Source organism: Durotheca rogersii (assembly GCF_024521655.1).
Source record: "Durotheca rogersii strain YMJ 92031201 chromosome Unknown GGS23scaffold_2, whole genome shotgun sequence".
In the NCBI taxonomy this organism is placed as follows: domain Eukaryota; kingdom Fungi; phylum Ascomycota; class Sordariomycetes; order Xylariales; family Xylariaceae; genus Durotheca; species Durotheca rogersii.
In genome coordinates, this window is record NW_026251233.1 from 2,228,205 (window position 1) to 2,254,750 (window position 26,546).

A 26,546-nucleotide genomic window follows, 5' to 3' on the forward strand; every position below is an offset into this window, starting at 1 on the left:
CTATGCATATGCATATTTACATAATTATATGGAGCGATATCGCCAGAGGACCCGCGCCGGGACAACGGATCGAAGGGAACGACCTGCCCGAGGTCATCGCTGAAGCAGGGTCCGCTAGGAAAACATTGCAGGTGGGCGGGAGACTGCAACGGTGACAATCGGTACATTATCATAAAATGGCCGCTTCTACATATGTATACATGCACTGTACGATAGGCGTTGCGGGCGGTACTCATGCCTATGGAGTGGACCGGGATGTATTGTCCTGTACCGGGCTCACTAGCAACCAGAGGTACTCGTCTTTTGGCGTCAACCCCGGTCTCGCGTATTATGGGCACTGTGGGGTTCGACCGGCCCGAGAGCAAAATTCAACTTCACCTCTACCCGCAGGTACCTACGTACCTCGACTGCCACTTCAGCGTCTCGCCGACCCAACTCAAGAACTCTAGCCACCTTATTATAGGCTTCTACTCTCGAGCCCCTTACGCGTCTCGAGACGAGCGGCATGGGCAAGACACACGGTAGCGCAACGGGCGAAATGCCCACCCTACCTACCTTGTTCGCCTGCGCGCAAACAGGAAGACGTTCTGTCGCGGTCGGGGGAGCATGTGGAAAAACGTATAAATTAACTACCTATGTGACGTGATGCGAGCGCCCGCGTGGTGTAGCAATAGCAAAGGTTATCATCATTCAGCCTTCCTCCTCGTGCGATCCAAGCGGCTGGTCGCCATCAGCATGTAGGACGGTGGTTGCAGAGAGCGTGCGACAGCAAGATTGCACTGCTAATAGCCGATAGATACTACGTTCCCATCAGCATTCCGCCGCGCCGGGATCGGAATTTGGGGGGAGGTGCTAGGAGCACAGGAGTCTCATGCCGCAGGATAGAGGATATTGGGCTACCAGGTAACAAACAAGCCGATAAGCCAGGCTCACATACCCATCCGGACGTCCCCCGCATCCGGGACTACGCCCAAAATCTACAGCTATATTGGTGCGGGTGAAGTCAGGTGGTGCGGGCGGCCTAATACGACGGACGCGGGCCTCCGCTCAGGGCGCGGCGAAGGACACGATCGACCGCGGCCCACTCGTGGCGGCCGGCGTCGGCCAGACTCATAGCGTCAAAAACGGGGCCGATGGGGTAGTTGAGCTCGCACCAGAAGTAGCCCCAGTGGTCGGACGTGTGCGAGCCCAGGTTCTGCACCAGCTGCCGGCGGGGCATGGGCAGTTTCTGCACCGTCTGCTCCGTCTCCTCGCGGATGAGCGTAATGTAATACTGCGGATGGGTCGCGGGTCAGCACGCAAGCACGTCTAGGTCCGGGGAGGGCCACAATACCTCGAGGACGTCTGCAGGAACGCCCGGCTTGGGGCCCAGGACGTACTGGTGGCACCACTTGTCGGCGAAGCGGGGCACGTTGAACTCCATGGCCTGGCTGTCCGACATGTCGGCCAGGTACGCGATGCCGTCCTTCTGGGACACGGTGAAGCCGGGGCACGACATGGCCGCCTTAACGAGGCGGTCGAGGAGCAGCGCGTCTAGATGGACATCCGACGAGCCCTTCCTCAGCCTCGCCGACAGCACTTGGATCATCTTGGCCGTGGTGCTGTAAGTGATATGTCGCTGCTTGATCGTGATATGTTGTGGCATGTACCAAGGAAATTTCTTCAGTGTGCTAATCATGCATTCGTAGGCCCGCTGGGGGCAGTTCGTCGAAAAGGGGGACTAGAAGACCCAAGCGTTAGTAGATAGCAACCAGCAGAAAGGGCGGGGGGGAAGAAGAGGAGGGGGGTCGTACTCGCTGCGCACCGTCGACGTGCTTGACCAACATAATCATCTCCTCATCCGAAACAAATCCTTTAAAGTTCTCCCAATTCCATCCGCTGTCGGTCGTGATCTTGTGGGGGACCACGTTCCAGTCCACCCCGCGAGCGGCCGGGAATAGCTCTTTCTGGAGCTGGGCCTGGCTCGAGAGCTCCATGTCAACGCTTCGGTTTCCGATGCGAGGGTGGTGGCCGTTGTCGAGAAAACCGCGGAATCTGTCAACCGCGTTCACCGCGTCCTGGAAAGTCATGAATTCGACGTAGCAATCGTTAGTCTTGCTCGTCACGCGGTCCATGATAATGTGAACTGGCTCAGCGGTGTCGTTCAAGATTCGAGAGTTGCGGCCAAGCAAAGCAACAACATCGCAGCGCGCGGTGTCGTAGGGAATCTGGGTTGGGTATAGAGTTAGCCATAGTTAGCCAAGATAGTCCCGTTCGAGAGCCGCCGACACATCAGCCACAAGTGTACTCACGTTGGTCAAGTGTATAACGCCGTGGTTCGTGGGATTTGCCACGCTGTATGTCTCCACGAAGGGGATATTAGAGGGGTTCAAAATGGCTTCAGGAGAAGGATGACCGGAGGTGTCAATCATATTGTTTAGCTGACTCGAGCATTGTCGTTGTCCACTGCGGTACGGGATCGGGGTGAGTCCCGATACGGGATGCTCCCCGGACCGAATCACCATCTCATGACCATGGGGGATAGGACGAGGCGGCTGGGTATCGGCCACGTCTCCTGCTGGTCCGCCATCAGGCTGTACACCCGATTTGAAAAGTGTGCTGCGATACATATCAAGGTTACTGTCGGACGAGCTGCCCGGTAGCTTGCGTAGCGGTGCGGCTTCCACAGGTTGCTTGACGTCCTGCGTGGTATTATTCTTCAGGTTCTCTACGTGTTCGCGCTTAACGTAACGGTGAGTAGCCGGCCTTGCAGGTTCGTCGGGAACTGCTGTGCCTGTACTAGTAGATTCACGCCGACCAGCCAGAAGGGGGCGAAACAGAACGTCCTGTCGTCCGGCCTGGCCGATGCTGCTTATGGAACTCTTGGCTGACGTGTGATACGCGGCGGAACTCGTACCGGCCTGGTTCGCCGTGGACGAGGAAGTGCTGCCGGCAGGAATACGAGAGGAATCCTCGTCGAAAGGAACACCTGATGACTTCAGACCGATGGAGGTTTTAAAGAGGATAGACCTGAGGTGGGCGAAATCATCCTCTGTGGGGGTTTCCCGACTATGAGTAGAGCTCGTGGTTGATCGTGTCGAAGTAGATTGTGCCCGTCCTCGAGATTGATTATTGTCAACCGGTTGGTCCGCCCGGTTCATAAAAGTATTGGGTGTGATATGGTCAGCAGGTTGCTGGCCCGGCGTCAAGGTGGCAGCGGTATTAGAGGCGACATAGGAAGCGTTTTGGTAAGTCGGAATGGCATGAGGTGGAGCAACGAGCATTCCTTCCCGTGCCTGTGCCTGTGCCTTGAAAGAGACCGAAAGCTGTAAGTTGAAAGAATATAGGTTAGCATGACCTATTCTCTCGTCGAGATTGTGGCTTTGGGGCCCTAGTATTAACCCGGGATGATCTGGACTGGACTTTCCGGGGGGGGGGGGAAGGAGAGAGAGAGATTGAGGCATGATTTATTTATTACCTGATCTGAGACCGAGGTTGTGATGGTGGAGGCAGACGGCATACTGCTGCTCGGAATTCCTGCAATGCTAAGGACACCGGGTGTGTGGTTCTCTTTAAATCCCGTCTCAGTGCCGTGATCATCCCTGTTGCTGATGTTACCAATGCCAGCAGATCTGCTTGCGATCGAGGAAGTTTTAGTAGCTAGAGGGGCGCCTCCGTCGCCATTCTGATTAGATCGGCCGGGAACTGGATGGCCAGGAGATGTCGAGTCCGCCCAGCGAACTTGTTTCGATATACTTCCAGTCGAAGATCTGTTGGACCTGCTTCCGTCCATGGCTCCGGCTCAAGTTCAAAAGAAGGTGGTATGGATAATAGGTTGCCAAGCGAGGACTATGCTCTCTTGCCAACAGACATCGGACCTGAATATCCTGTGTATGTCTATATCCGTACGTGTTAGCGATGGATCTGTTTTAGGGGGGGTTATGACACTGGAAGAATAGGAGATGAATCAAGTGATGAAGGGGACGATGCGAGATGAGAATTTGGACATGGGTTATGCTTAGTCGCTAATGTTTAAGGGGTTTCAGTCTTCGGCCTTCGGTGGAAACCCGAGATTATAGGGGGAAGGGAGGCGCGAGAGGAAGGAGAGGAGTTGGAAATGAACTACCAGTAGGAAGTTGGAGTCTCAGTGCGAATGACCACTTGTCTGGCCCGGCTGGATAAAAGCAGGTAACTTTCGAGCAGAACGACTAGAGGCTAGGTATTCTTAGAAGAACAATATTAGTTGTTGACGGGATTGAATAAGTGCTGGATTCGAGGGCAGATGCAAGTAGGAGCGCTGACTCAAAGGGCCTGTAATATTAGAAGCTTCGGGGAAACTGTGAGTAGATCAGACGACGGCTGGAAACGTGTGCGGTTGCGAGGTGACGGCGGTCTGAGCGTTGATGCCAGTGGAAAATCAAAAGTGGTTGATAAAAAGGGGGGAGGCTGGAGGTGAGAATTGACCCTCTTTCTGTGTCCGCCCAGCTGAACGGACGCTAATATAGAGTAAGCAACGTAACAAGAGGAAATAGATGACGGCCTTCGTACTGTATGGTACGGCGTCCACGAGACGTGCGAAGAAGGGGGAGGGGGTCGGATGCCATCTACTACGTACCGGAGAAAGTTTGCTTGAGGATGGGGATGGGGATGGGGAGTCAGGTTCACGATATGAATTACGGGAAAGGGCGCCTTGGAAGAGGAAACTGGATGATGTTTGCGTTATGAATCGGGATATGGAGGCCTCCGTGATCTTACGGGTTATAATGGTAAGTCGAACCGGCACGCCCTTAACGACGGGCAAGTTAGCTTACACTTCACGCACCCGGCGCGGCATGTTTTAAGGATGTGACCGACACGCTCCGGAGGGAGGAATGAAGAGGACGGATACCGACCTATAGGTGAAGGGTGCTCGGAGCTTCAAGGAGGATTCTGTCAGTTCTTGGAGGAGAGAGGGGGAGGAGAGAATGAGGACACCGGCGCCTCCTGTTGGGAGATAAGAATATACATCTGGCTCTGTCAAGGCGGCGTTGGGAGATATGGGTGGTGGATCAACAGAAGAGTAGAGGTACCTTGGGGAGATTTCTGCAAAAGGGGCTAACCACAGATGTAATTCTTCATGTAATCTTTAGGAGTTTTCTTTTCAGTAAAAAAAAAAAAAAAGACATGGAAACTGGTGTTTCAGGTTCTACAAATGGCCAGGAGCCTGACTTTAACATGGTAGTGATTCCGAATCAAGGAAAACTGATTTTGGAATTTCCTAAGCTAGAGTACAATACCTAGAGTTAGGGACCTGGTATGTTTATGAATATCACGTTTTGGTTCACTCAACTCTAGAACAACTAGTTATAAATAGACAGTGCCAACCACAGCTCATTGTCCCGTAACTTATCTACATAGCCTAAGAATAGCTGGTCAAGAAGGGAGCTACAAATATATACTGATTCCCTAGTCTTATGGGAAGTTGCCACTGAGAGGACAAGAGGACACACTGACGCTGTACCAGACGTAAATCAACACATTATTCTCTAATCATCACAGGTGAAGAAGTGGACGGGCGTAGATTGTGTTTAAAGCCCCTACCAAGTTCTTGAGACTTCTTGAATTTAAACACAACTAAGCCTTATTCACTCCCAGAGGGGAATATGACGAAGAGGAGGACTTCCCTCGAGTAGTTGAACTTGGCACGAAAAGCGTTACACCGTGACACCCTCAACGAGTTGCACTTGTGTCGCGAAGAAATCCCAAGGGACTGATAAAAAGGGGTTGACCGCTAGCGCATTTTCGGGTACAGAACTGCCGAAGCTGGAGAGAGTGGTGGTCGGTGGCATGAGCAGAGGCCGTGAACTAGAGATAATCAGAGCTTCCGCCACTCTGTTTGCGAGGGGGAGAGACTCTGATCAAGGACGCCGAAGGTCTCTATCACATTATCCCTTCAGGTTTCAAGAGACTAACGGGAATACTTTCCAGTTACGGAATATACCCGTTGACGTGAGTGGGTATGAGGGATATCGTACTTGGGCGCTTGGGCACTTCGGCCACTTTCACAATGAAGGACTTGTCTCCGTTAATAGTTTCGCTCCAGAACAGGATCAGTGGGGAAAAATCTTGGTTATTACTTAGGCATATTGTACACCCTCGGGACGGGAACGAATTCTAGCCATGGGTATCACAAATGACAGCTTGACCGCAGAGCGGACCGGGACGAAGCCTGTGGTCGGAGTCTGACGCCAAAATTGACCCAATCATAGGATTCTGAAATTTCTACTTTTATTTTCCTATCTGGTGACCAATTGGTCGTGGGATCTGGCCCGGGTGGTGGCGTTGGGGAGAGTTGATGGACCGGGAAACATCGAGCGGCAATGCAGGATCTGCCTATTGCCAACATTTGACGCGTTATGGAGGTGTCTTAATGGCGCGTATGGCGGGGGATTCTAATGTTCTGCGTAGTGTTCTAAAGTGATGTCTTCGTTGCGTCGAGTCTTATGTCGCCGTGCTTGTCGGTCTAGTCCCATCGGCGGCAAGTAAGATGATATGGCGTATGGGCTTCCCCTTAGTCAAACTTGGGCTGTCGTTAGCAGGCTATGCTGAGACCAGAACGATAAAACTCACAGGTGTTAAGAAGGATTCGGCAACAAATCTTGCCCGTGCATTCAACTGGTTGCCGTTAGCAAATCCCATCCCAACCAGAGGTCGGCGGACTCCGAGACAACCTACAAATAGCTTCATCTCTGATATCTCCTTATCTACCTCCTCCATGAACTGAATGATAAAGTCGACCAGCTTGTGCTTCAGCATCTCCTCGGTGTGGAAGTTCGTTATTAAGAACGAAATGTCATAGCCCTGCCGGGATGGGTTAGCCTTGGACAGCACGAGGGCGGCCTGGTTTCCTCGACGCCGTCGGTGGGGAGGTACCTTTATTGGTTTCCTTCGGAGGATGAAGAAGGCTTCCGCTCGCTGGGTAAGGAACCGAGTAAACTTGTGGACTAGGATGTTCTCGATCTCGTCGGCCTGCTTGATCTTGATGCTAATCCGTACGCTGTTGATGCTCGGCTCGATCAAGACCTTCTCGTTCTCGTTGCGCGAGACGATCAAGGGGTTCAGCAGGACCTCGGGGGAGGTTTGGGCTTCGATCTCAGGGACATTGTGCCGTTCTGAGGTTTGGGAGGCGAAGTTGGAGAGGCAGAGGGCGGCAGTCAGAGTGCTTCGCACGCACTGGAGGTAGGGGCGGAGGGATTGGGACTGCGATCATGGGGAAATAAATACGTTAGCAGGGGATCTCCGACAGAGAAGGATGGGCATATATCCGCGTAAATAACGTGCCATAGTGGGTAGACTTATCGGTCCCCAGAAGTTGCCAGTCTCCGAGGGGCGGTTCGGCGGGCGATGTGAAGGAAGCAGAGATAGGTCGAGAGATGGTTGTTGTAGACTACACAAGCAGCTTGAGCGGTCGAGACGGCCGAGTTGGTCGTCCGCGTCGTGAGTGTGGGGTACCTTCACTTACCTAAGGCGCCTTTGTTGGAGGTACATAGGATTACCTAAGGGTTAGGTGCCAGAGATATAGGACAGGAGGTAGGTACCTGGGTACACGCCCGCCCCATACCTACGAGGTATCCCCCCTAGGCACCTAGGGTACATAGGTACCTATCTCTGCCCCACGCCTGGGCTAGATGCGCTTACAGTGCGTTCACAGTACTTGCATAGTACGTACACCGTATAAAAATACCCGTTGGTAGGTGCTTTGCCTCAGGTGCCGTTTGACCCCCTTCCTTATCTGATTGTTTGAAAACTGTATAAGCCGTATGTATCTGTGTACCTATCAGGTATGTGGTACTTCCTATGCCTTATGAGTATGTGCCTCTGTAAAGTACATAGGTAGAAATTATACATATGTGCATAAATACATACGGTACCTAGGTACCTCTTAGGCACCCTGGCTGATTCCGTTATGTGGCTTTAGCCTGTGGCGTCGCCTTTGGGTCGGCACCCCGCCAACTCTTCTGAAAAGTCCCCAGGGCTCCTTCGTCAACCAACCGCCACCAGCCCTACTGCTGATGGACTCGCTTCGTCTATCTATTATTGGGTGACGGACTACGGGATTTGCCTTGGAACCCATCTCTCCCAGGGACAACATAACTCCCCTTCTTCGCTCGTCCCCGCTTTAGACCTCAACGCTACCCAAGCTGCACGGGTAGTATTGCCTACGCTCCCGCTGATTCCTCTACCTACCCAGCACTCTTCTCGAGAGCCATATCCTCGAGGACGAGATGGCGACAATACCAAGTAAGGATTCCGAGCATACCTACCCTATCAGGCCGGGTCAAGCTCCTAGATGTGGATTTGTGCTGACCTGCTTGGCCTTGAACAGTCGTCGTCAAACATCAGGGCACCAAGTACGATGTCGAGGTAGACCCCGATTCGACCGGTGAGGTCTTCAAGTTCCAGCTATACAGCCTCACCGGCGTCGAGCCCGAGCGTCAGAAGATCGTGATCAAGGGTGGCCAGCTTAAAAATGACACCCCGATGACCAAGTTTGACTTTAAACCTGGGCAGTCGATAATGATGCTGGGAACACCGGGGAAGGATGGGAAGGAAGCTCTGGTCCGACCAAAGGAGCAGGTCAAGTTCGTCGAGGACATGACTGAGGCTGAAGCCGCACAGCAAGAGGGCGCCATACCTGCTGGTTTGACTAACCTCGGCAACACATGCTATCTCAACTCAACTCTCCAGGCCCTGCGTGCCATCCCGGAGCTTCAGGCTGCTCTTGTTAAGTACGAGCCACAGGAGTCGACTCCGCCCAGTTTACTACCCCAGCTAGACCTAACCAAACAACTCCGGGATCTCTACCGATACATGTCCGAGACCCAGAATGCATTCACACCCCACACTTTCCTGGCCGCGTTGCGAACCGCATTCCCCCAATTTGCCGAGCGCTCACGCACCGGGCCCGGATTTGCCCAGCAGGATGCGGAGGAGGCCTGGTCTCAGATTGTCACGCAACTGCGACAAAAGCTGCGCGTGACGGAAGCGCCTGGTTCTGCCGCGGAGTCCTTCATCGATAAGTACATGGCGGGGGAGTTCGCGTCTGAACTGGAGTGTGATGAGCCTGCAGCTAAGGAGGCCGGCGAGCAGCCTGTCACCTCAAAAGAGGCCTTCTTAAAAATTAATTGTCACATCGATGCCAACACAAACCACCTGCGGGATGGCATTGCGAATGGATTGAGCGAAAAGCTCGAGAAGCGCTCGGAGCTCCTAGACAGGGACGCCGCCTATACGAAAACTTCCAAAATCTCCCGGCTGCCCAAGTACTTGACAGTTCATTTCGTTCGCTTCTTCTGGAAGCGGGAGACGCAGAAGAAGGCCAAGATCATGCGCAAGGTCACCTTTCCCCATGAGCTCGACATGGTCGAATTCTGCGACGAGAAGCTCAAGGCCATGCTGGTCCCCGTCAGAGACAAAGTCCGAGAAGTCCGGAAGGATGAAGAGGACATCGAGCGCGCACGGAAGCGGCGTAAGCGGAATGGGGCGGGCGAGGACGCCGGCGACGCTGCCGGTTCGAAGGGTAACAAGAAGGATAGTAAGAAGGACGATGGCAAGAAGCCTAGCACCTCCGCAGATGGCGACGTAGAGATGACCGAGACTTACAAGACGGACGCCGAGATCGACGCGGAGCGCGATGCCGCGCTTCTGGCCGCCAAGAAGGAGCTGCACGCGCTTATAGACCCAGAGCTAGCCAAGGACGACGGCGCCAACCTGTCGGGCCTATACGAGCTCAGGGGCGTTGTGACGCATCAGGGCGCCAGCGCGGACAGCGGCCACTACACCGCCTACGTCAAAAAGGCCGCCCCGGTTGACGCGAAGACCGGCAAGCGGAAGGAGGAAGACGGCAAGTGGTGGTGGTTCAACGACGACAAGGTATCGGAGGTGACGTCGGATAAAATTGAGACCCTGGCCGGAGGTGGCGAGTCGCATTCGGCTCTAATTCTACTATATCGTGCCATTCCCTTGCCATCCGCCGACGGTACGCTCGAGTAATCCTGTAGCAGGGACGAGGACGTCGCGTTCGTGTGTGGCGGTTTTCTGTTAAAGAAAAGGATGCATGGCGACTAGGGAATACGGATTAGCATTAGACTTACGTTCGTTGATCCGAACGGGTTCGGAAATAGACGCCGTGCCTCTGGGGGCTTAGTTGTTAGACTCCAGAGTCCTCTTCCGCTGCGTACCGACTCTTAACACCTGTAGTAGTATGTAGGTATTATTGTTGATGTTCTCATTGAAAGTCGTTGCCTATCATGAGTACCATTACTAGGTACGAGTATGTGGTATTGGTGCCCTTCTTCGAGTAGCGACGCGGTAGTATACAGAGTGAGAATGACTTTCCCCAAGGCGTCTTTGTCTTTACGTAGAGCTCCTTAATATAGGTACATGTGGAGGCAGCCCTACCGCCATTACGGATCACCAGCTTTCGGCTACCGCTTCCGGCACAACTCTAGGTAAGCGCGCGTCAAGCTGTCTCGATCCTCGCGCGTGCACGTTGGAAGGATTGCAGCCCGAAATATAAACGCACGACGGGCACCGCCCGTTTCAGCAGAAAGGGGGGCCCCCTTATATGATCACGCGTTCTGTCTATGTGGAGTAGCCCACCCTGCCTCCTTATCCACCGCCCTTTCTTTCCGGTTCCCGACCACGACGCTAAAAGGTCCGCACTGCGGAACCGTGCTCCCGATAGGGGGGGAGCCCTATTTATTCCCCCCCTTTCCTCCCGTCCGTCCGTCCGTCTCTCTCTCTCTCTCTCGTGGGGTGTCCCCCGGCGAGCGGCTTCACTGCTGGCCCTCGGCCCGTGCGATCCGCTCGCGCAGCTCGTCGACCTTGTGCTGGAGCGGGGCCCGCTTCCCGACGAGCTCGGCGCGGCGCCGCTCGAGGTCGCGGATGCGGTCCTCGACCGGAGCCTCGACGACCTTTTGCCGCTCCTGCAGCCGTCCGGGAGGTCCCGGCGCGTTAGCGAGCGCCTGCGCCGTCGCCGTTCGCCGTGGAAACGCGCGCGTAGATATCAAGGGAGAGCGGGTCCGTAGTAGTAGAAAAAAGGAGGGTGCAGAGGGAACGAGGCGAGTGTTGTAACGTAATCGATGTCGTCGTCGCTCGTAGGGAAGGTGAAGATTAGGGAGAGGAGATGGGGCGGGGCAGTAGAGGGGTGGAGAAAGGGGGCAAAGTGGGAACACGTACGGCTATGAAGTCCTGCTCTCCCTTCATCTTCGCGCCGTATACGGTGCCGACGATGATGACGGCGGCGGCGGCGGCGGTGATGACTAGCGTCCTCGGGCTCAGGCGCCGCCCCGCGCCCGAGGCAGCCTTGCCGGGGATCTCGCCGAGCGGGGACCTCGGCGGTAGCGCCGCGTCCCGCCTCAGCACCCGCGGCGGCGGACGGGGCGGCGGCGTCGATGCCGGCGTCGCAGGGGTCGCCGCCGATGGGCGCTTTCGTCGGAATGCCATGGTGGCGAGAGGTGTCCTTTCGCTAGTCTGTCCTTTCTCGCAGCCTGCCGAGCGGTTGCTTCATTACGGTCGCATGAGAGTAGATGCTCGTCGTCGGTTCGTGTAGATAGTTCCAAGCCCTTCTTCTCCACTCCCTCCCGCCGTTCTGATCTCCACGGAGGCGGGAAATCTCCGAGGCCCCCCTCCCCGAAGTGGAGAAGAGTGGGAATGCTTGGTTAGGGGACGGCTCGCCGCAGCTGCGCGATGTAAAAGCTCGCGGGGGAGAAGTTAGGAGGTTATACGTGCTGCATAGCGGAGGAGGCACGGAAAAAGCCACAGTGGACGTCGGTGGTGGCGGAAGAGTCGGCGCCGCTGGCTCCGCTGGGTTATTCGGCGGCGTGGGTTCTGCCTTAGGTGAGCCAATAGCAGTCAAGCACAGAGCCTTTAGTAATCCTTGCGCGGCCAGAGCAAAGAGTGATGCAATGTATAGGTAATACCTATTGCATTAGGTAACCGATCATCTTAGGTAAGACAGCGCTAACCTTCCATCGTTCTTTTTCGCCTTCCACCTCTGAAGTCCGAGGCCTTGCCTGTAAACTCTCGCACCTCCGCTACTCGTTCTCGTAACCTAGCTGTGAACGGCAAGCTCTTCTCCTTTTTCCATTTTTTCTTACTCTTTTGACGTCCGTGGCTCTGTCTCGAGCACCGCCGTAAGGTCCCTTATATGACAACCCTAAGTTGACACTTGTTATACAAGTAACGCCCTCACGGCCCATTTTACCTTTGCGGCCATTTGTTTAGGTTGACTGGATCTGATCTGACTATTTAAGATCCTCCTGCTGCTAGCCCCGAGAGGATAATCTTACTAGACTAAGCACACCAAAGTAATATCGCCGAGAGTCTCATCGGTCAGGTGTCATGGCCACCCCGCGGGTCTTTCTCGTCCGCCATGGCGAGACAGAATGGTCTCTCTCCGGCAAACATACCGGCAGAACCGATATCCCCTTGACGGCCAACGGGGAGAGGCGAGTCAAAGCGACCGGTCAGGCGCTTGTCGGCAATGATCGACTCATCGTGCCAAATAAACTTGCACATATGTGAGCCGCCTTTCCCTCAAACTGCATAGCCGTTTATCGGACGCCTTTCGAGTCCCTGCATGAACTGGATGGAGGTGCGCATCTTGTCTGCTACGAGGAAGCTTGGACTGCTGGATCACGACTTGGAGGAAGGATAGTAGGGGGCAGGGCTGCATACGCGTCCCCTCTACTCGAACCATAATACCAGCTAGCGCCAGCCATGCAAGTTGGTCACCTCCAGGGTATTGGAATCCGGGTTTCGTATCTACTTTTCCCCGGGCACTTATTCTTTATGATTTGTCCTATGGCATTGGAGAGTAATCTCACGATAGATCGCTGCATCCGCCGTTTCTAGAAGTCTTGTAGAGTTAATGTACAGGACTTTCGGCCCTAGTCACCACTCCCCCTTCACACTATCTCAACATATTATTAAAGTTAAGCCTCGTGCATACATAGATGCTAACATCGCTAACTCTCTAGATATGTGTCGCCACGGAAGCGAGCGCAACGTACTTTCGAGCTGCTGAACCTTGGCACTACAGGCCCATTGCCGTGGAAAGTCCATGGCGAGAAGTTAGCCGATGCGGGCCGCACTTGCAACGCGCGCGTTGAGGTTACCGAGGATATCCGCGAGTGGGACTACGGCGACTACGAGGGTATTACGAGTCCCGAAATCCGGGAGATCCGCACCAAGCAAGGTTTGGCTCTGAGGTGGGACATCTGGAGAGACGGATGTATCGGTGGAGAGTAAGTTGTCCGCCCCCCTCCATCGGCCTCTGACTAGCGTAGACAACCCCCCCTAGTTGAGACGTGTTAAATCGTATCTAGGGAGGGTAGGGTTAACGATATTAAGGGATTTGGTGTACAAGGGGACTGACTGACTGATACTGATATTATCGATAGGAGCCCCGAAGATATCACGGAGCGCGTAGACCGCCTCATCAAGCAGATCCGGGAGACGTGGCACTTGCCCGTCATCGGAAAGCCGAAGTCGGAAGAGCTGCCGCCCGGAGACGTCTTGATCGTAGCGCACGGCCACATACTCCGCGCCTTTGCGTTGAGGTGGGTCGGAAAGATGCTCCAAGAGGGCCCGGCCTTCCTGCTGGAAGCTGGTGGTGTTGGAACGTTAAGGTAAACCACCCCGCCTCCCCAGCAGAACGCGTTGCCTCACGGAGGGGCAACTTGTGCTACCGCTCATGCTATCACTACCATTCGCCTCGACGACAACGATACTGACGTAGAGACAACCACATATTAGCTATGAGCACTACAACATCGACGAGCCTGCTATATTGCTAGGTGGTGCTTTCGTAGTAGGGCCATGAAGGAGGTAAGAGGGAGGCAAAGGGGGTCTATAGAGCCTACATAGAGACGGTTTGCCTGGCGCCAGGATATCCGTTTGCGCCAATAGACTACAGCTATAGTATCTTAGATGTGCCTCATATAGGCATATACCTAGATTGGTTACAGCACGTCTACGAAGTTTCCTACCGGAACCCTATGTGACGCTCGCCGAGACCATAGCACATTGTTACTTGTGGGTAACCAGAAGGTCCGTCTTTATCCCCTGGCGCATGCCGCAATCCCGCGGGATTACTGAGACATGCCGGTTTCAGTGAAGAAAGGCCGAGGAGCCATAGGGAGTCCGTTTGCCTTCCCCGTCGATAGCCGCGGAACAATGTCTCGGGGGTCCGGAGCGCGATACGTACTTTGGCTGCTTCATTTGACGAAAGACATCGTGTGCTTCCGTCCGTTTCGGGACATTGATACATCATGCTGAGGATGATTTGCCAACTTGGAAGGGAAGGGAGGGAGGCAAAACCACGGCGACGACAACGATGTTGGAGTATGTGAGGGCGAGCATAACGCACCCCAGCGGCTGTGGCCCCCGGAATGACTTCACGCACAGGGTTAAAGGCTTATCTACTCTGCCTACTTAATCTATCGAGGGGTGGGAGCCAAGGCAACTATTCACGTCCATAAGTAAATTGACAAGTTGTCGTCGTGGCAGTTATCGAGCAGGCGGCTACACCCCCCCCCGCCTCCCTGCGTATATCGCCCTCTTGCCGTTTGCTAATATGTCTAGATAGGTGTATAACTTTTCCCTCTACGGCCATGGGACGATAGGTCGCGGGGAGATAACCTTGCGTTGGACCAGCCTGATTTCAACCTAGCAGGTCAAACCCTCCCTCACCTTTGGCCTCTTCCCCTCCTTCGTTAGGATATCAGACAGAGCAAGCGGGATGGGAGTAGCATGTATACTACTAGAGACACAAGGGGGGGGGGGATGTGGGGGTGGCGCTCTTGTATATATTGCCTGCGCGGTATGTAGCGTATACCGGTATATATACGTTTACACACCGAGAATCGAGGTGACGAGACCTAGGTGTATCCGTACATATCGTCACAACTTGTCAGGTAGACACGGACTGGGGCAAGCGACGTCAAATAGGCCGCGACATCACTCTCTTAGCCTCCGAGGAGGGGTGTCAGAATAGCGGCGGTACCGATATGCCTACCTCTCTCCATAATGCCACGGCAGGCTTCCCTGGGACTCCCTGCGCCGCCATCTCGGGAGAAGACGGCCTAGGCGTGGCGCCTACGTCTGGTCCCTAGCCCCCTCGCCCCAATCGCATCGCCTCTTGGCAGCCGGCGATGGGGCCTCCGGAGTACGCTCCGCCAACGGGAGCGCGTATCGGGCGCCCCCTCCCCCTTCCCCCTGCCACCGACCCAGCTGCTTGCCTGCCTGCCTGTGCCTACCTGCCTGCCTGCCCTACTGGCCTGTCTTACCTATCTACCTGCCATCCATAGAGTAGGTAGGTAGGCATGTATGTAGGTAGGGATGGGCCGCGCTGGTACGCTCCACCGATACTCCCCTTCCCCCCCTCTCCTCGGGCGTCCCGCCGACGAGCCACGGGCCAGTGTCCACTAGCCCTCGCCCACGCAGACGGCCCACACATGGGCCAGCCAGCCAGCCAGCCAGCGTCCACGCAGACCGACGTGCCTCGATACGGGGGGCGTCGAGATGCATCTGCCAGCGCGCAGGCACCTCGCGGCGACGCACTGCAGCAGCAGCATCGTACGAGGGGGGCGAGGGAGGGCCCGCCCGCCGGTCCCGCACGTGCGAGCGGAGCCAGCAGCAGTGCGTCTGCAGCGAAGAACGTACGACCGCCGCGCTCGCCCAGCAAGCCATTTTTTCCCGCGCGAGCCGCGCCGTCCCCATGCGGTCCCCTCCCCCCCTGCCCACCCCTGGTTCGACCCCATCTCTGCCTCTGTCCGTCCGTCTCTGCCTGCCGCGCACGCGCGCACGCACGCACGCACTGACTGGCGCAGGGCGGGGGGAGGGGGGGGGAAGGCGATCAGGATCGAGGCGTCGCCCGCGGCACGGCGCGGAGCGGCTCTGGCGGTCGGCGCCCGACCCGACCCGACCCGACGCCATCACGTCTGCCCTGGCGCGCGCGCCCCCTCCCCACCTTTCGGCGGAGACCCACGAGTGGGCGTCTGGCTGGGCTGGGCTGGGCGGCCAGGTATAGTAGGCTCGACGAGGAGGGAGCGCCGCGCGCCATGGGGCAGGCGGACGTGCGCGCGCAGGCTCCGCCCACGCGCAGGCCGCCTGTCTTCGCACGGACGGACGGCCAGAAAGGCGGGCTTTATAGGTAGGTAGGTAGGTATGTGTACGTAGCCGTATGCAGGACGTGCGTGTGCGTGCGTGCGTGCGTGTATCCACTCCTTACCTACGCGCGCGCCGCATAGGTTGGGAGGACGTAGATGGGTAGGTAGTTCGTGCGGGAGAGGGGAGAGGAGGGAGGGGGAAGTGGGATCGCGGCCGCGGCGTAGGTCCTCTCCCCCTCCCTTTCTGGCTCTCTCGCTCTCACGCTCTCGGTATCTCCCGTGGCATCTGTCCCGCCCCATCGCCCCCGCAGGCTGCGCTCTCTCCGTCGATCCGAACGAAGGGATCAAGACACTGAGATTTCCCGGCTTGCCAACGTTGTTCTCGCTGGGAAAGGATCGGCGGGCAACTCGATTCGGGCCGGCTCGGCTCGACGGGAGGGAGAGAGGGATGGCGGCGATCGCGCCAGCTGGTTGGTTGGCTCGTTGGCTTGTTGGCTGGCTGGCTGGCTGGCTCGTTGGGTAGCAATACCTAGTTGGTGGCTGGCTGGCCGGCTGGGGAATAGCACGGAGGGAAGCGCGCGCGCGCGCGTGAGACGGGGAGAAGAAGGACGAGGAGGGAGGGCGAGCGAGCGAGCGGAAAGAAGAAGGACGAAGAAGCAAGAACTGCTTGGGAATAGGGAGGGAAACCTGGCTTCGGGGCGAATGCTTTGCGAGACAGCCAAGCAGGCAAGTGTTGCACGTGCGTAGCAAATGCCCCAGAAAGATCGATCCTCGCGTAGCTGTTTCTTCTCCCAAATCGTCACGTTTCCCCCGCCGCCGCCCGGGGCCGCCCGGGGCAGCAAGCCGTGCAGAGCAGCGATGTTCGAGGCCTGCCACGGCGTGGCTCGCGAGCATGGTATCAAGTTCTTTCTGTTATTCTGCCCCGTACCGCGCGTCGATGGGACGTGGGAAATGCCCCGATCGGATATGTTAGGCTAATCATCCATCGACACCTTCTGGCCGACGGACGGATAGGCCAGCACATGCGCTGCGGACCTTTGTATAATACGGCGCACCGCCTCGCAAGGTCCGGCTCCTCTTTATCGTCGTTTATCATCTCCGCGCCGGGCCTGTCCTCACCCAGGGAGCGTATACCATATTACTGAGTAGCAGTCCTTCTCTTTCGGCACGAAGGCAGCATATCCACTTGCTCGCTAACAGGGCGCGATCGTGTTCTATTTTTCTCTCCTTTTTGCTCTTCCAATATTCCAATATATAGGCAGGACATGTTGGATGGGGGGGCTCGGATTTCGAGTCTCGACCGCGTCGCGTTCTCGCTTGCCGGCAAGGCTTTGGGATCAGGAATTGTCCAGCGTCGCCGAACGTACGGATCCCGGCGTGTCCGTCTAGGAGCGTCTGCTGAGAGGCTGTTAGTGCTCGAGTACTTTGAATCGGCCGTTCTTGATAGTATCCATATTATCATCCATCTTCTTCACGCAGAGAGGAAGTTGGTAGCGCCTTGCGCAGGGCGCTCCTAGAACAGTGCCCGAAATAACTTAGAAGGGCGAGGCGAAACGAGATGCCGACCCTGGCCGGGAATACGGATATGTCGTCGTGGAGTCATCATTATATCATCGGGGCCATGTTGTACATACCGTCAAGGTAAGAGGATAATAATAACACAGCGGTATGTCCCGGCGGGATTCAGAGTGAAAATAAGCCAAGCTCGTCCGAGAATCGTCGGTATATCTGGCAGGAGTCGAGTCTGATAGAAGAAAGATACGAGGAAGGGAAAAAGGCCTAGTAACGGAGGGTTACGAGGAGGGAAGAGTTTCTACCGGGGGTTTGGCTAGTCTTGTATTCGGACGCCTACTTCGACGCTTGCCCAGCCCTGCCGGCTACGAAAGAACTGAGAGAAACAGGAACAAACGATCATCTATCCATTCATCTCCTCCACTAACCTTTCTATCCTCCCGAATGTCTCCCCTAGGTCGGAGGATTAGATTAGCAGGACCTGTGCCGCGCGTAAGCGTTACCTATCGTGGTCTTACTGTGCTGCGATACTGTATTCCACGCCGTAATACGCAACTCAGCATTTTATTTACTTCCTTTCTTCCTGTATTACCCGCCGCGTCATTCCTCGTATGAGACCTCGAGTTCGAACATGACCGGATAATAGTAATTGGTAAGTCGAAATTGGACCCCTGGAAACTTAACTGCGGCTCGGCTGGGGGATTTGCGGTTGAAACGGACAGAGACCAAAGCTATCACCGACTTACCGCTAGGCATTGTCATTTTCGTCACCATTCTTCGGGCATCTCTCGGGCCATCCCTCGTTTTATGCTCACCACTTGTGACGTGGTAACATCTAGCAATACCCCCAGAGCGTGTAGCGGCAGGTCGCCGAGATCATACGAGACTAGGCCGTTTCAACTTGCTGCTTTTCGCTACCAGTGAAACTGCTCCATCGCCGTATAAACGTTAGGAGTTCCTCGCTCATGCTGGGATCGGCATGGCGCAAAGGTGGGATCTAGTAGTGGGTAGGTAGACGTATCTACAGTATAAAGGGGAAGAGTCCGCCCGTACTTGATCTTGTGGGAATGGAGGGACATATCTTTCCCTTTCCCAGAAATGGCGATTGCACTAAATGTCCGGGTGTTTCCAACATACACTAATAGAGTCTACGCGTTTCACGGAGCGAGGAAATTTGCTGCTAAGACGATTGGGGATCGGGAAAACTGGCGCGGTTTAAGTAACGCGTACTCTGTCTAGGCGGTAGGTATGTGGAACCGCGGGACCAAATCGAAGCGTAGACACCTAGGAACATCTCTTTACCTATTAAGTCCCGGCAGAGCACAGTCACGAGATGTGGTAGTCGGCGAAGAGGAACGAGAGAAGTTTTGCCTCTGCTGCGGAATGTTTGTCCGCACCATCGCTCTCAGCCCCGGAAACCAGAGGCTCTGTAGCGTCCAAACAGACCGCAGTAGCGGGTATTACGAGGCATGTCACCTAAGGTAGGGCCAACCTCGAGCAACGCTCAGTCGGCTCAACGGGGGGAGCGTGAGCTGGCAAACTTACCACATTCCGGGCGGTTGGGTGCGCCTTCGCCTCGGTTTGCTCCTAGCGCGTGAGCCAGCCGGGCGCGGGTGTCCTCGACGGAACAGTACCGCGGTGAATATTTCATACGCACGCCCGTGGCGTCGGCCCGCGCGCATGTACGCAAGCCCTCCACCACCCCCTAGGGTGCAAGCTACCTGCTGGCCAAGTGGGTTTGCAGGCCAGACAGATGGGCCGGCCGCGCTCGGAACGAGCCTGTGGAGCTGGTGTGAGGGCATGGCGCGGACTAAGAAAGGGTAGAGGAAGAGGGAAAACATCCGAACGATGGGGACCAGACGTAGGGTTTCGGTACGGTACGGTACGTGGCGTCATCCGCGGTGTCCCACACGTCCGGTGAATCTCCCTACCCTGGCTTGACTAGGCAAACTAGGGCCCGAGGAGAGTTCTGCCTGGAGTTTGTTTGGTGGTGAAAGCGCCGTTGCTTGCCTCGCTCGTTGGGCGCTAGCAGGTCAGGCCGGACTGAATAAAAGGGGGCTGGACTAACCGGCCCTTAGTTAGGCACACATGTAGGTAGGTAGGTAAGTAGGTGGCAGCAGCGGCAGCAAGGCAGGGAACTCCGCCGCAAGAGACGGTGACAAGCGATCCATCCTCCTGGCTCTCTCGGATAGCTTCCTTCTCCCCCCCCCCCCCCCCTCCTCTCCCCTCCCGCTTTCCCCTCTCCCCCGGAGAAGAGGGCAGGTCGGGTAGGCAGCTTCGGTATGGAGCGGAATGGAGTCATGATGACATAGACCAAAAGTTGCTGGGGGATTCTGTTGTTGGTGGCGGCGCATATAGTCTAGGCACTAGGGGGGGAAGAGGGGAGGGAGAGGAAGGGGAGAATGAGGGGCGGTTCCGTATTGATTCTCTAATACCTAACTTGATCTCTATGGTTACATAGCCAACCTGGCTCACCGCCGCCCGCCGAGTCGAACCCGCAAAGCTGCAATGCCAGACAATAATGGTAAGCAGCGTCGGTGTCTGGTTGGTACGAGGCATATAACCTAGCCGCTGACTGGTCCGCCTTTCAGCTCGACTAACTTCGTTAGCTCGCCGTCCCATTCGCGTGGACACGATTCAGGGGATAGGCACGTAAAATGGAGATCCTCAGGCGTTGCGGCGCTAGAGCGCTCGCATGTCACACGCGTCTCATTGGGTTCCGATGTTGGAGAGGCAGCGAGACAGACAAGAGAAAAGAAACTGGACCGCCGTTTCTGCCGTCGATTCTCTCCCTCTTAGCGTACGTGTGTTGTTGCTACATATGTTACATACGTTACATACGTAGGGGCCCAACTGGACAAATGAGGAGGCCGATCAGTACGCAATAGTGTCATGCCTACATGCGTAAAATAATATATGTGCATACACGCACTCATTACCGTCATTGTTATAGTGTCACCGTCCTCGTCATCTCTCTGCATATTAGTATATCCACCTATATATAGGTATATATACACACACAGTTTCAACTCGGTGAATTGCTTGTGTACCTTGTCTCCCAGTTGGCTTTTAGTTGACCTTTTCGACATCTCCCGCCGCCGTGAGGACCGGGCGGCTCTCGCTGTTCTCATCTGGTAAGCGGAACGTTTGTACGGGGAACCCGGGCCATGACCATGGGGCCAAGTCCCCCCCCCCCCGCCGCCCCTTCTTCTCTATCTCCCTCTCCTCTCCTCTCCTCTCCTCCTCCTCTCTCCTCTCTCCTGCTCCGCCGAGTCTAGGCGCGCCTGGGTTGCCTAAAGCGAGGTCACGACGGCGCCGGTGTATGCGTGTAATGTTGTCGCTAAAGCCCCCCCCCCCTCCAGGACGTAACGGCGACTGGGATACCGTTGCCAAAGTCAAATTAACATCGAAGGGCTTGCCGGATTGTATTCCGCGACTACGGCGCGAGCGGTACAGTATGTAGTAGTGCATGGTTGAAATTGCCAACAAAGCCCAGCCCTTCCCATCAACCCTGGGCCGCTGTATCCACCTCTACGGGGCCCACCGCCTCTAGCTCTGACGAGGAGGGCTTCCCCCATATCATCTATGCATGTCCCTGAGCTTCTCTCGCATCATCATCGCCTCCTCGTCGGCGGCGCGAGGGTAAGTACACATCCGCGGGGTTTCGGTCAGCCTGGTCTCTCTCTCTATCTCCCTCTACATTTCTCGGCATGCCCGAAAATGCCACCATCACGATGATCACTAATACGACAGCGCGAACCCGAGTGCATGTCACATGTCCTCGACCGTAGCATATTTTACTTTTATAGATCCGAGCACAAACATGGCCCCGGTTCTCTGTTTTGCTGTCTCTCTAGAGACAGATGTCGAACAAGGCCCATCCATAACACGTAATACCCTGCCCCGATCATATTTAATAGCCCATGTTTTTAAAGACAATGCATCGGGCCACGCTTAGGCTAAAACCCAGGCCGATGAAGAGGAGAAATGTAACAGACCCTCCCCCCCCCCCAAAAAAACAACCAGCAATCGGATTTGTGCCGCGAGGCGAACCAATCTTCTTCTCATCCATTCCCATAGTTGATTCGAGTGGGAATCTTTTGACAGGAATTAAAAGCGTATGCATAGCCGCTGCAAACTAGAAAGAAAAGAAATAACAACAACAATGATACCGGTTAAAGAAGAAGAAAAGATAAGAAAGGGGTTGGCAAAAAACAGCAACAAGTAAACAATATGCTATGGTAGGGTAGGGTAGGGGAGGGGGGGGGGGTTTGTTGCCAAACCAAACGTGATCTAAATAAGCAAAGTAAATCTCCCGCGCGGCCTATTCTTAACGTTCGTTCTCGTTCGTCCTTCGTGAATATCCACACTTTACGCCCCTCGACTCGTAGCCGCCGCCCCGATGAGTGAAATGCAAATGCCGCCTAGAATGCCCTCGAACCGTGGACCAGAAATGGATTAGAACACCGCCGTCGATTCCTCGGTGTAGCTGATATGGTCTTCCGAACAAGCCGCCAGCAGCCATCTTCTATTTCCCTCGACACATTTCCCCCAACCCCGGTAACGAACGTCTTCCTTCCCTACACCGTCTCGAGTCGGCTAAAATTTTCCACCGGCCCGTGGCTGCCTGCCGACGATCCCGAGGTAGTTCACTGCTGCGTCTGCCTGTCGAGGCGGCTTATCATCTTCCGATCGAAATCGTTGCTGCTGGTGGGGGTGGGGGTGGGTCCGGATTCTATTATGTTTTCCACCCTCATCACCGGAAACGACGGAGGCCCTGCTGGGGCTCCCGAGGGGCTGCCTCTCGGTGGGGGTGTTCTCGTGTCGTATCCGGCGTAGGGAACCGGCTGGGGTTGTCGCTGCGCTAACGGTTGCAAATGGCTCGGGCTGCCTCCGGAAGAGGGTGATCGTCTTCGAGGGTTGTCGTCGGGAAAGGTAGCCGGAGGCGGGAGACGTACGGTATGCTCATCCTCCGGGGGCCTGGGCCGCCGCCGACTTTGTTCAGGCCTCTCGTCCGAGAAAGATCCGTACGAACCGGTTGGCGACGGCAGCGGTTGGTCGTATTGCGGATTTGCAGTTTGGTAGCTCCCCGGGTTGGGATTCGAAGGCACTACCAAGGGTTGCCCGTAGGCTCCGAACAATTGGGTGCCCGGTGGGACACCGTTTGGCAGCGCCGAAACGGGGACGAAGGCGGTCGAAGACGAAGACGAAACAGGCTGAAATACGCATTCTTGGTTCATCTTGATGCAATTTGTACATTTGCCTCCCGGGGAATTCTGATAGCCACTGCACCGAATCTAACGTTTTTGCATACATTTGGTTAGTCTTCTGAGGAACGTTGTAACAGAGAGAGGCCCGCGGTTCGTATAGTCTGGTCTTACCTTTCTCCTTCTGCAATATCGACAGGCAATCGACGTCCGTTGTCGAGGAGCGGACTGCTGCATCACTGCAGCTGCCCCAGGCCCCCCTCTCGCATATTCGCCGGTATATGTGCCGGAAGCGCCGCGGTCTTGCCGATATGCGAAATCGTACACGCTCTGGTTGCCGCCGTAGCCTTGGAAATATGAAGGCGTTCGGGGACCTGGGGGGTAGCTTGCCCTCGGGTCTGGGGTGGGTGCGTGGACCGGCGGAAGATAGGATGGGTGGTTAGCGCCCGGGGGAGGGAAGGCGTTTCCAGGGCCTGAAGGTGAGTAGCTTGCGCTCTGCAGCGCGTGCGAGGGAGCCGGTGGAGGGGGATAACCATTTGTGGAGTTCGGTGAAGGGCCGTAACCGGTGGCTCTGGGATCCCAGGTTCTGCCGGCGGGAGGGCCATAGGCACCTGGGCCGTCCATGATAGACGGCAGCCTTACCGCGCCGGCCGACATCTGCGGTCGTGAATGATAGGGGATAGCTCTCGCGCGATCGTCGTCTTCGCTGGGAACTGGCGGGTATGGAGATTCGTCGGTTTGGTCGTGCCTTGGCGGTTGTCCTATATTCCGACGCTCTTCTGCCATGCTACATCAACAGACGCAAGAGGGCGCCAGGGTGAGACTCCTCTTTTTTCTTCTTCTTCTTCTTCTTCTTCTTCTTCTTCTTTTTCTTCTTCTTTATATTAATTCAAGAGCAAAGAGCGCGTAGCAACCGAGAGAAGACCCAAGGCTTCAAGGGTATGTCCGAGGCGGCGCACGTTCTTCGCGATCAGGATGGCCCTGCTAACTGAAGGGTCTGCTTCCAACGGACAATTCTCTCCACTAGACAGCACAATCGCCGACAACCATATCAACCGCAAAGCTGCTATTTCGGGAGGGCGGAGGACGTTGATATGCGCGCATGTACCAGGCGTATCTAGCCTTGGCTAAAGGACAGCCAGATCGGATGGAGACGATTAGGGACGAGAGTAGAGCAGGACGAAGAGGGCGATTAGAGAAAAGGTGCTAGCATTAATTCCTGGAAGAGCGGGAGGGGGTGGGAGGATATACTAAGGATGCAGAGGAGGGAGAGAAAATAGAGAAGAGGAGAGAGAGGAGGGGGGGGGGGGGCGATGTCAGCGCGCAAGAAGGCGGCGCGAAGAAATTTAGGTGAAGGTGGAAGTGGCGGGGCCAACCGTGGTGGAAGGGGAAGAACCTTAACGACACAGACGGCGGAGTCTGTAGTGCCGGGAGGAAGAGAAGGGGCCCTGACTCTTCTATAGTTTGATTGCGGGATGACCCTTGGGGGTTTGCTGCAACAGAATCTTGGATGGGCCTAGCTAGTCCGTGTTAGCTGGAATGGGCCCGAGTACAATACATAGATCCAGTCCGCGCGCCCGCGAGCCCAGAAGACGGGGACCGAAATAGTTTTGACCAGGGAGGGCAGAGAGAGAGGGAGAGAAGGAGAAAGAGAAGGCTGAATCTCAAAAATGGTGCCCTCAACAAACAACGACGGGGATGAGCTGTCTGTCTCCTCGAACATCACAACCACCACGATGGAATAAATGAAAAACAGGGAAAGGTTCAGAAAAAAAAATTACAACATAGGCATTCTCCTACACTTCTTTACTTTACTTTTTCCTTTTGTGTCTTTCTTTTTTCCCGAGAACAAAAAAAAAAGGCAAGGTAAGGGAATGGGTTCCAAGGGGAGGGGAGGAAAAGTAACGAGTACGCCCCGGGGGTTTAGGCGTGTAGGTTAAGGCAAAGCAAGACAGAAAGTAAGGAGAAGGAGAGAGAGAGAGAGAGAGAGAGCTAAGAAGGAGGAGGAGTTAAGGTGGTATATGGCATATGCCTCGAACGCATCATTATCCTCTGGCATCTGCGTCTCTCCCGTTTTCTCTCTCTCCCTCCCCCCCTCTTCTCTTTCCACCCTCGACACGACGGCAAGCAATCGGCTTCTTTTTACTAACCTGCTGAAGAAGGACCTGTGCGGCTTGCGGAGGCAGGTCAGATGAGCCCTCCAGACGAGCAGACGGACGGGCAACTGTGTAAGCAACTATACTAGTCCACCAGTTAGCGAGCAAACCAGCCAGCCAGCCAGCCAGCCGGCAAAACTAGCAACACGAAACGCTGGGCGGCGGTAGGCTGGTGTCTAAAGCGACAGTTTAGCTGGGTAGGTGGGTGAGATGGGATCAGGTAGGTATGCTCGCGGTATGATAGGCAGGGCAAGGCGAGCGGATAGGGGCTAAGAGGGGAGGGAAGGGGAGGAGAGAGGGCCCGATCCAGTGCCGGCGATGGCGTTGTATGTGCGTATTGGCTGGGGGTCTAAGTATGTAATGTATGTATGTATGTATCTTGCAAGTGGATTTCCAGGTGTGCGTCTGTGTGTCTGCGTAGGCATGTGGCTAGCTAGCTAGCTAGCTAGCCCCGTTAGGACGAGGGATAACAATACAGGGACGAGAACGACACCACGTAGGGGTGTATAACAAGGACGTATATGTGGACGGAGGGATGGGTGTATCGATGTAGGCATGTAGCAATGTATGGACGTATGAGCAGCCAGTGTGTTGTCGGTACGCAGCTGTGTGTGTGTGTGTGTGTGTGTGTGTGTGTATGCATGTACGTACGCAGACGCGGGCGCAACCGTAGGCGCAGGCGCAGGCGCAGACGCAGCGGTTCTGCAAGCGGAGTTGGGCCGGCGGTTGCAAGGATGATGAGATGGGGAATAGATGGGAATGCAAGAATGAGGAATTGGGCATATTGTACGACATGCAAAGGTGTTGGAAACGCCCAAGATAACTCAAGTGACTTCTTTTTTGTGTAAGTTGACTTGAGTGATCGAATCTGTAAAGCAGCTCCTCCCCTCTCCCCAAAACGAGGCGAGATTTAGGTGCATCAGACCCCAGAGGATCCTCGAGACCCAGGCTGAGGGCTCGAGCTTTTTTTGGGCTTTGCTTCTCTTCCTCTCTCTCCCCGTCTTCCTGCCTGTGCAACGTATAATAGAGGATGGGAAAAAGGCGAAGGGGGCGAAGGAGGACAGTAGCGTGGTAGTTACTATTATGGATATAGCGGCATGTGCGTATACGTGTAGTAGATGCGTGAATGTATGACTGGCAAGACTGTCAAGTTAGAACGTACCTCTCTATTTCGTCCTTCCTCTCACTCTCACACACACTCTCTCTTTCCGTTTCCTTCGGAATTCCTTCTGGGGGGATTTCCAAAAGCAAGAGAACAATACGATATCCTCTCGAAAGGGCCGGCACTACCACTGTTTTGCCTAGGCGGGTACAGACGTGTGTATGTAGGTGGTATCTAGCGTCTAGGGCCTATATATGTAGTGGCGGCGTCTCTGGGGGTGGGTGTTAGTGAGAATGGTGATTCGCGCTGGTGGAGCAGGATCAGAAGAAGGGAAGAGGTGGATGAACTACTGCGGGTGGTGTGTGGATGAGTTGGCGAGGGTGGCTCCCCCAGACCGAAAACGACCCCCTTCTCCCCAGGTAGCATGAGCTATTGA

At 55.4% G+C, this 26,546-nt stretch overlaps 7 protein-coding genes across 7 annotated transcripts; 2 read left to right on the forward strand and 5 right to left on the reverse strand.

The window, feature by feature from the left end:
- Positions 1 to 762: 762 nt before the first annotated feature.
- On the reverse strand, positions 763 to 1,751 carry GGS23DRAFT_549474 (uncharacterized protein). Its single transcript, XM_051515226.1, has one exon. It carries the CDS (start codon positions 1,676 to 1,678, stop codon positions 1,292 to 1,294), a length of 387 nt encoding a protein of 128 aa, XP_051376399.1. The 5' UTR covers positions 1,679 to 1,751; the 3' UTR covers positions 763 to 1,291.
- A 4,695-nt stretch (positions 1,752 to 6,446) lies between these two features.
- GGS23DRAFT_189488 (ARP23 complex 20 kDa subunit) lies at positions 6,447 to 7,542 on the reverse strand. The gene is made up of 5 exons (XM_051511701.1): positions 7,300 to 7,542; positions 6,892 to 7,218; positions 6,694 to 6,819; positions 6,589 to 6,633; positions 6,447 to 6,538 (listed from the first exon to the last, which is right to left on the reverse strand). The coding sequence occupies exons 1-5, from the start codon at positions 7,300 to 7,302 to the stop codon at positions 6,530 to 6,532; spliced, it is 510 nt and encodes a 169-aa protein (XP_051376400.1). The 5' UTR covers positions 7,303 to 7,542; the 3' UTR covers positions 6,447 to 6,529.
- Positions 7,543 to 8,055: 513 nt separating this feature from the next.
- Positions 8,056 to 10,274, forward strand: GGS23DRAFT_189525 (cysteine proteinase). Its single transcript, XM_051511702.1, has 2 exons — positions 8,056 to 8,259; positions 8,345 to 10,274. Exons 1-2 carry the CDS (start codon positions 8,244 to 8,246, stop codon positions 10,009 to 10,011), a joined length of 1,683 nt encoding a protein of 560 aa, XP_051376401.1. The 5' UTR covers positions 8,056 to 8,243; the 3' UTR covers positions 10,012 to 10,274.
- A 522-nt stretch (positions 10,275 to 10,796) lies between these two features.
- Positions 10,797 to 11,466, reverse strand: GGS23DRAFT_592980 (uncharacterized protein; the record flags this gene model as incomplete). The annotated part of the gene is made up of 2 exons (XM_051517968.1): positions 10,797 to 10,985; positions 11,200 to 11,466. The coding sequence occupies 2 exons, from the start codon at positions 11,464 to 11,466 to the stop codon at positions 10,797 to 10,799; spliced, it is 456 nt and encodes a 151-aa protein (XP_051376402.1).
- A 511-nt stretch (positions 11,467 to 11,977) lies between these two features.
- On the forward strand, positions 11,978 to 13,916 carry GGS23DRAFT_189655 (phosphoglycerate mutase-like protein). The gene is made up of 5 exons (XM_051511703.1): positions 11,978 to 12,155; positions 12,292 to 12,542; positions 13,002 to 13,268; positions 13,425 to 13,652; positions 13,780 to 13,916. The coding sequence occupies exons 2-5, from the start codon at positions 12,364 to 12,366 to the stop codon at positions 13,844 to 13,846; spliced, it is 741 nt and encodes a 246-aa protein (XP_051376403.1). The 5' UTR covers positions 11,978 to 12,155; positions 12,292 to 12,363; the 3' UTR covers positions 13,847 to 13,916.
- A 1,957-nt stretch (positions 13,917 to 15,873) lies between these two features.
- Positions 15,874 to 17,339, reverse strand: GGS23DRAFT_549494 (uncharacterized protein). Its single transcript, XM_051515227.1, has one exon. The coding sequence runs from the start codon at positions 17,025 to 17,027 to the stop codon at positions 15,960 to 15,962; it is 1,068 nt and encodes a 355-aa protein (XP_051376404.1). The 5' UTR covers positions 17,028 to 17,339; the 3' UTR covers positions 15,874 to 15,959.
- Positions 17,340 to 22,032: 4,693 nt separating this feature from the next.
- Positions 22,033 to 24,003, reverse strand: GGS23DRAFT_189679 (uncharacterized protein). The gene is made up of 2 exons (XM_051511704.1): positions 23,027 to 24,003; positions 22,033 to 22,942 (listed from the first exon to the last, which is right to left on the reverse strand). Exons 1-2 carry the CDS (start codon positions 23,636 to 23,638, stop codon positions 22,295 to 22,297), a joined length of 1,260 nt encoding a protein of 419 aa, XP_051376405.1. The 5' UTR covers positions 23,639 to 24,003; the 3' UTR covers positions 22,033 to 22,294.
- Positions 24,004 to 26,546: the final 2,543 nt, after the last annotated feature.

Excerpts from the sequence above, each read along its gene's own strand:
- GGS23DRAFT_549474 (XM_051515226.1), bottom strand. The coding sequence starts at position 1,678 with ATGATTAGCACACTGAAGAAATTTCCTTGGTACATGCCACAACATATC.
- GGS23DRAFT_189488 (XM_051511701.1), bottom strand. Across the intron at positions 6,820-6,891 it reads TCCGAAGGAAACCAATAAAG|GGCTATGACATTTCGTTCTT; the intron begins GTACCTCCCCAC and ends CCATCCCGGCAG. Across the intron at positions 6,634-6,693 it reads TATCAGAGATGAAGCTATTT|TTGAATGCACGGGCAAGATT; the intron begins GTAGGTTGTCTC and ends AACGGCAACCAG.
- GGS23DRAFT_189655 (XM_051511703.1), top strand. The coding sequence starts at position 12,364 with ATGGCCACCCCGCGGGTCTTTCTCGTCCGCCATGGCGAGACAGAATGG. Across the intron at positions 12,543-13,001 it reads CCAAATAAACTTGCACATAT|ATATGTGTCGCCACGGAAGC; the intron begins GTGAGCCGCCTT and ends CTAACTCTCTAG. Across the intron at positions 13,653-13,779 it reads GGTGGTGTTGGAACGTTAAG|CTATGAGCACTACAACATCG; the intron begins GTAAACCACCCC and ends ACCACATATTAG.
- GGS23DRAFT_549494 (XM_051515227.1), bottom strand. The coding sequence starts at position 17,027 with ATGCTCGCGAGCCACGCCGTGGCAGGCCTCGAACATCGCTGCTCTGCA.
- GGS23DRAFT_189679 (XM_051511704.1), bottom strand. The coding sequence starts at position 23,638 with ATGGCAGAAGAGCGTCGGAATATAGGACAACCGCCAAGGCACGACCAA. Across the intron at positions 22,943-23,026 it reads GATATTGCAGAAGGAGAAAG|ATTCGGTGCAGTGGCTATCA; the intron begins GTAAGACCAGAC and ends CAAAAACGTTAG.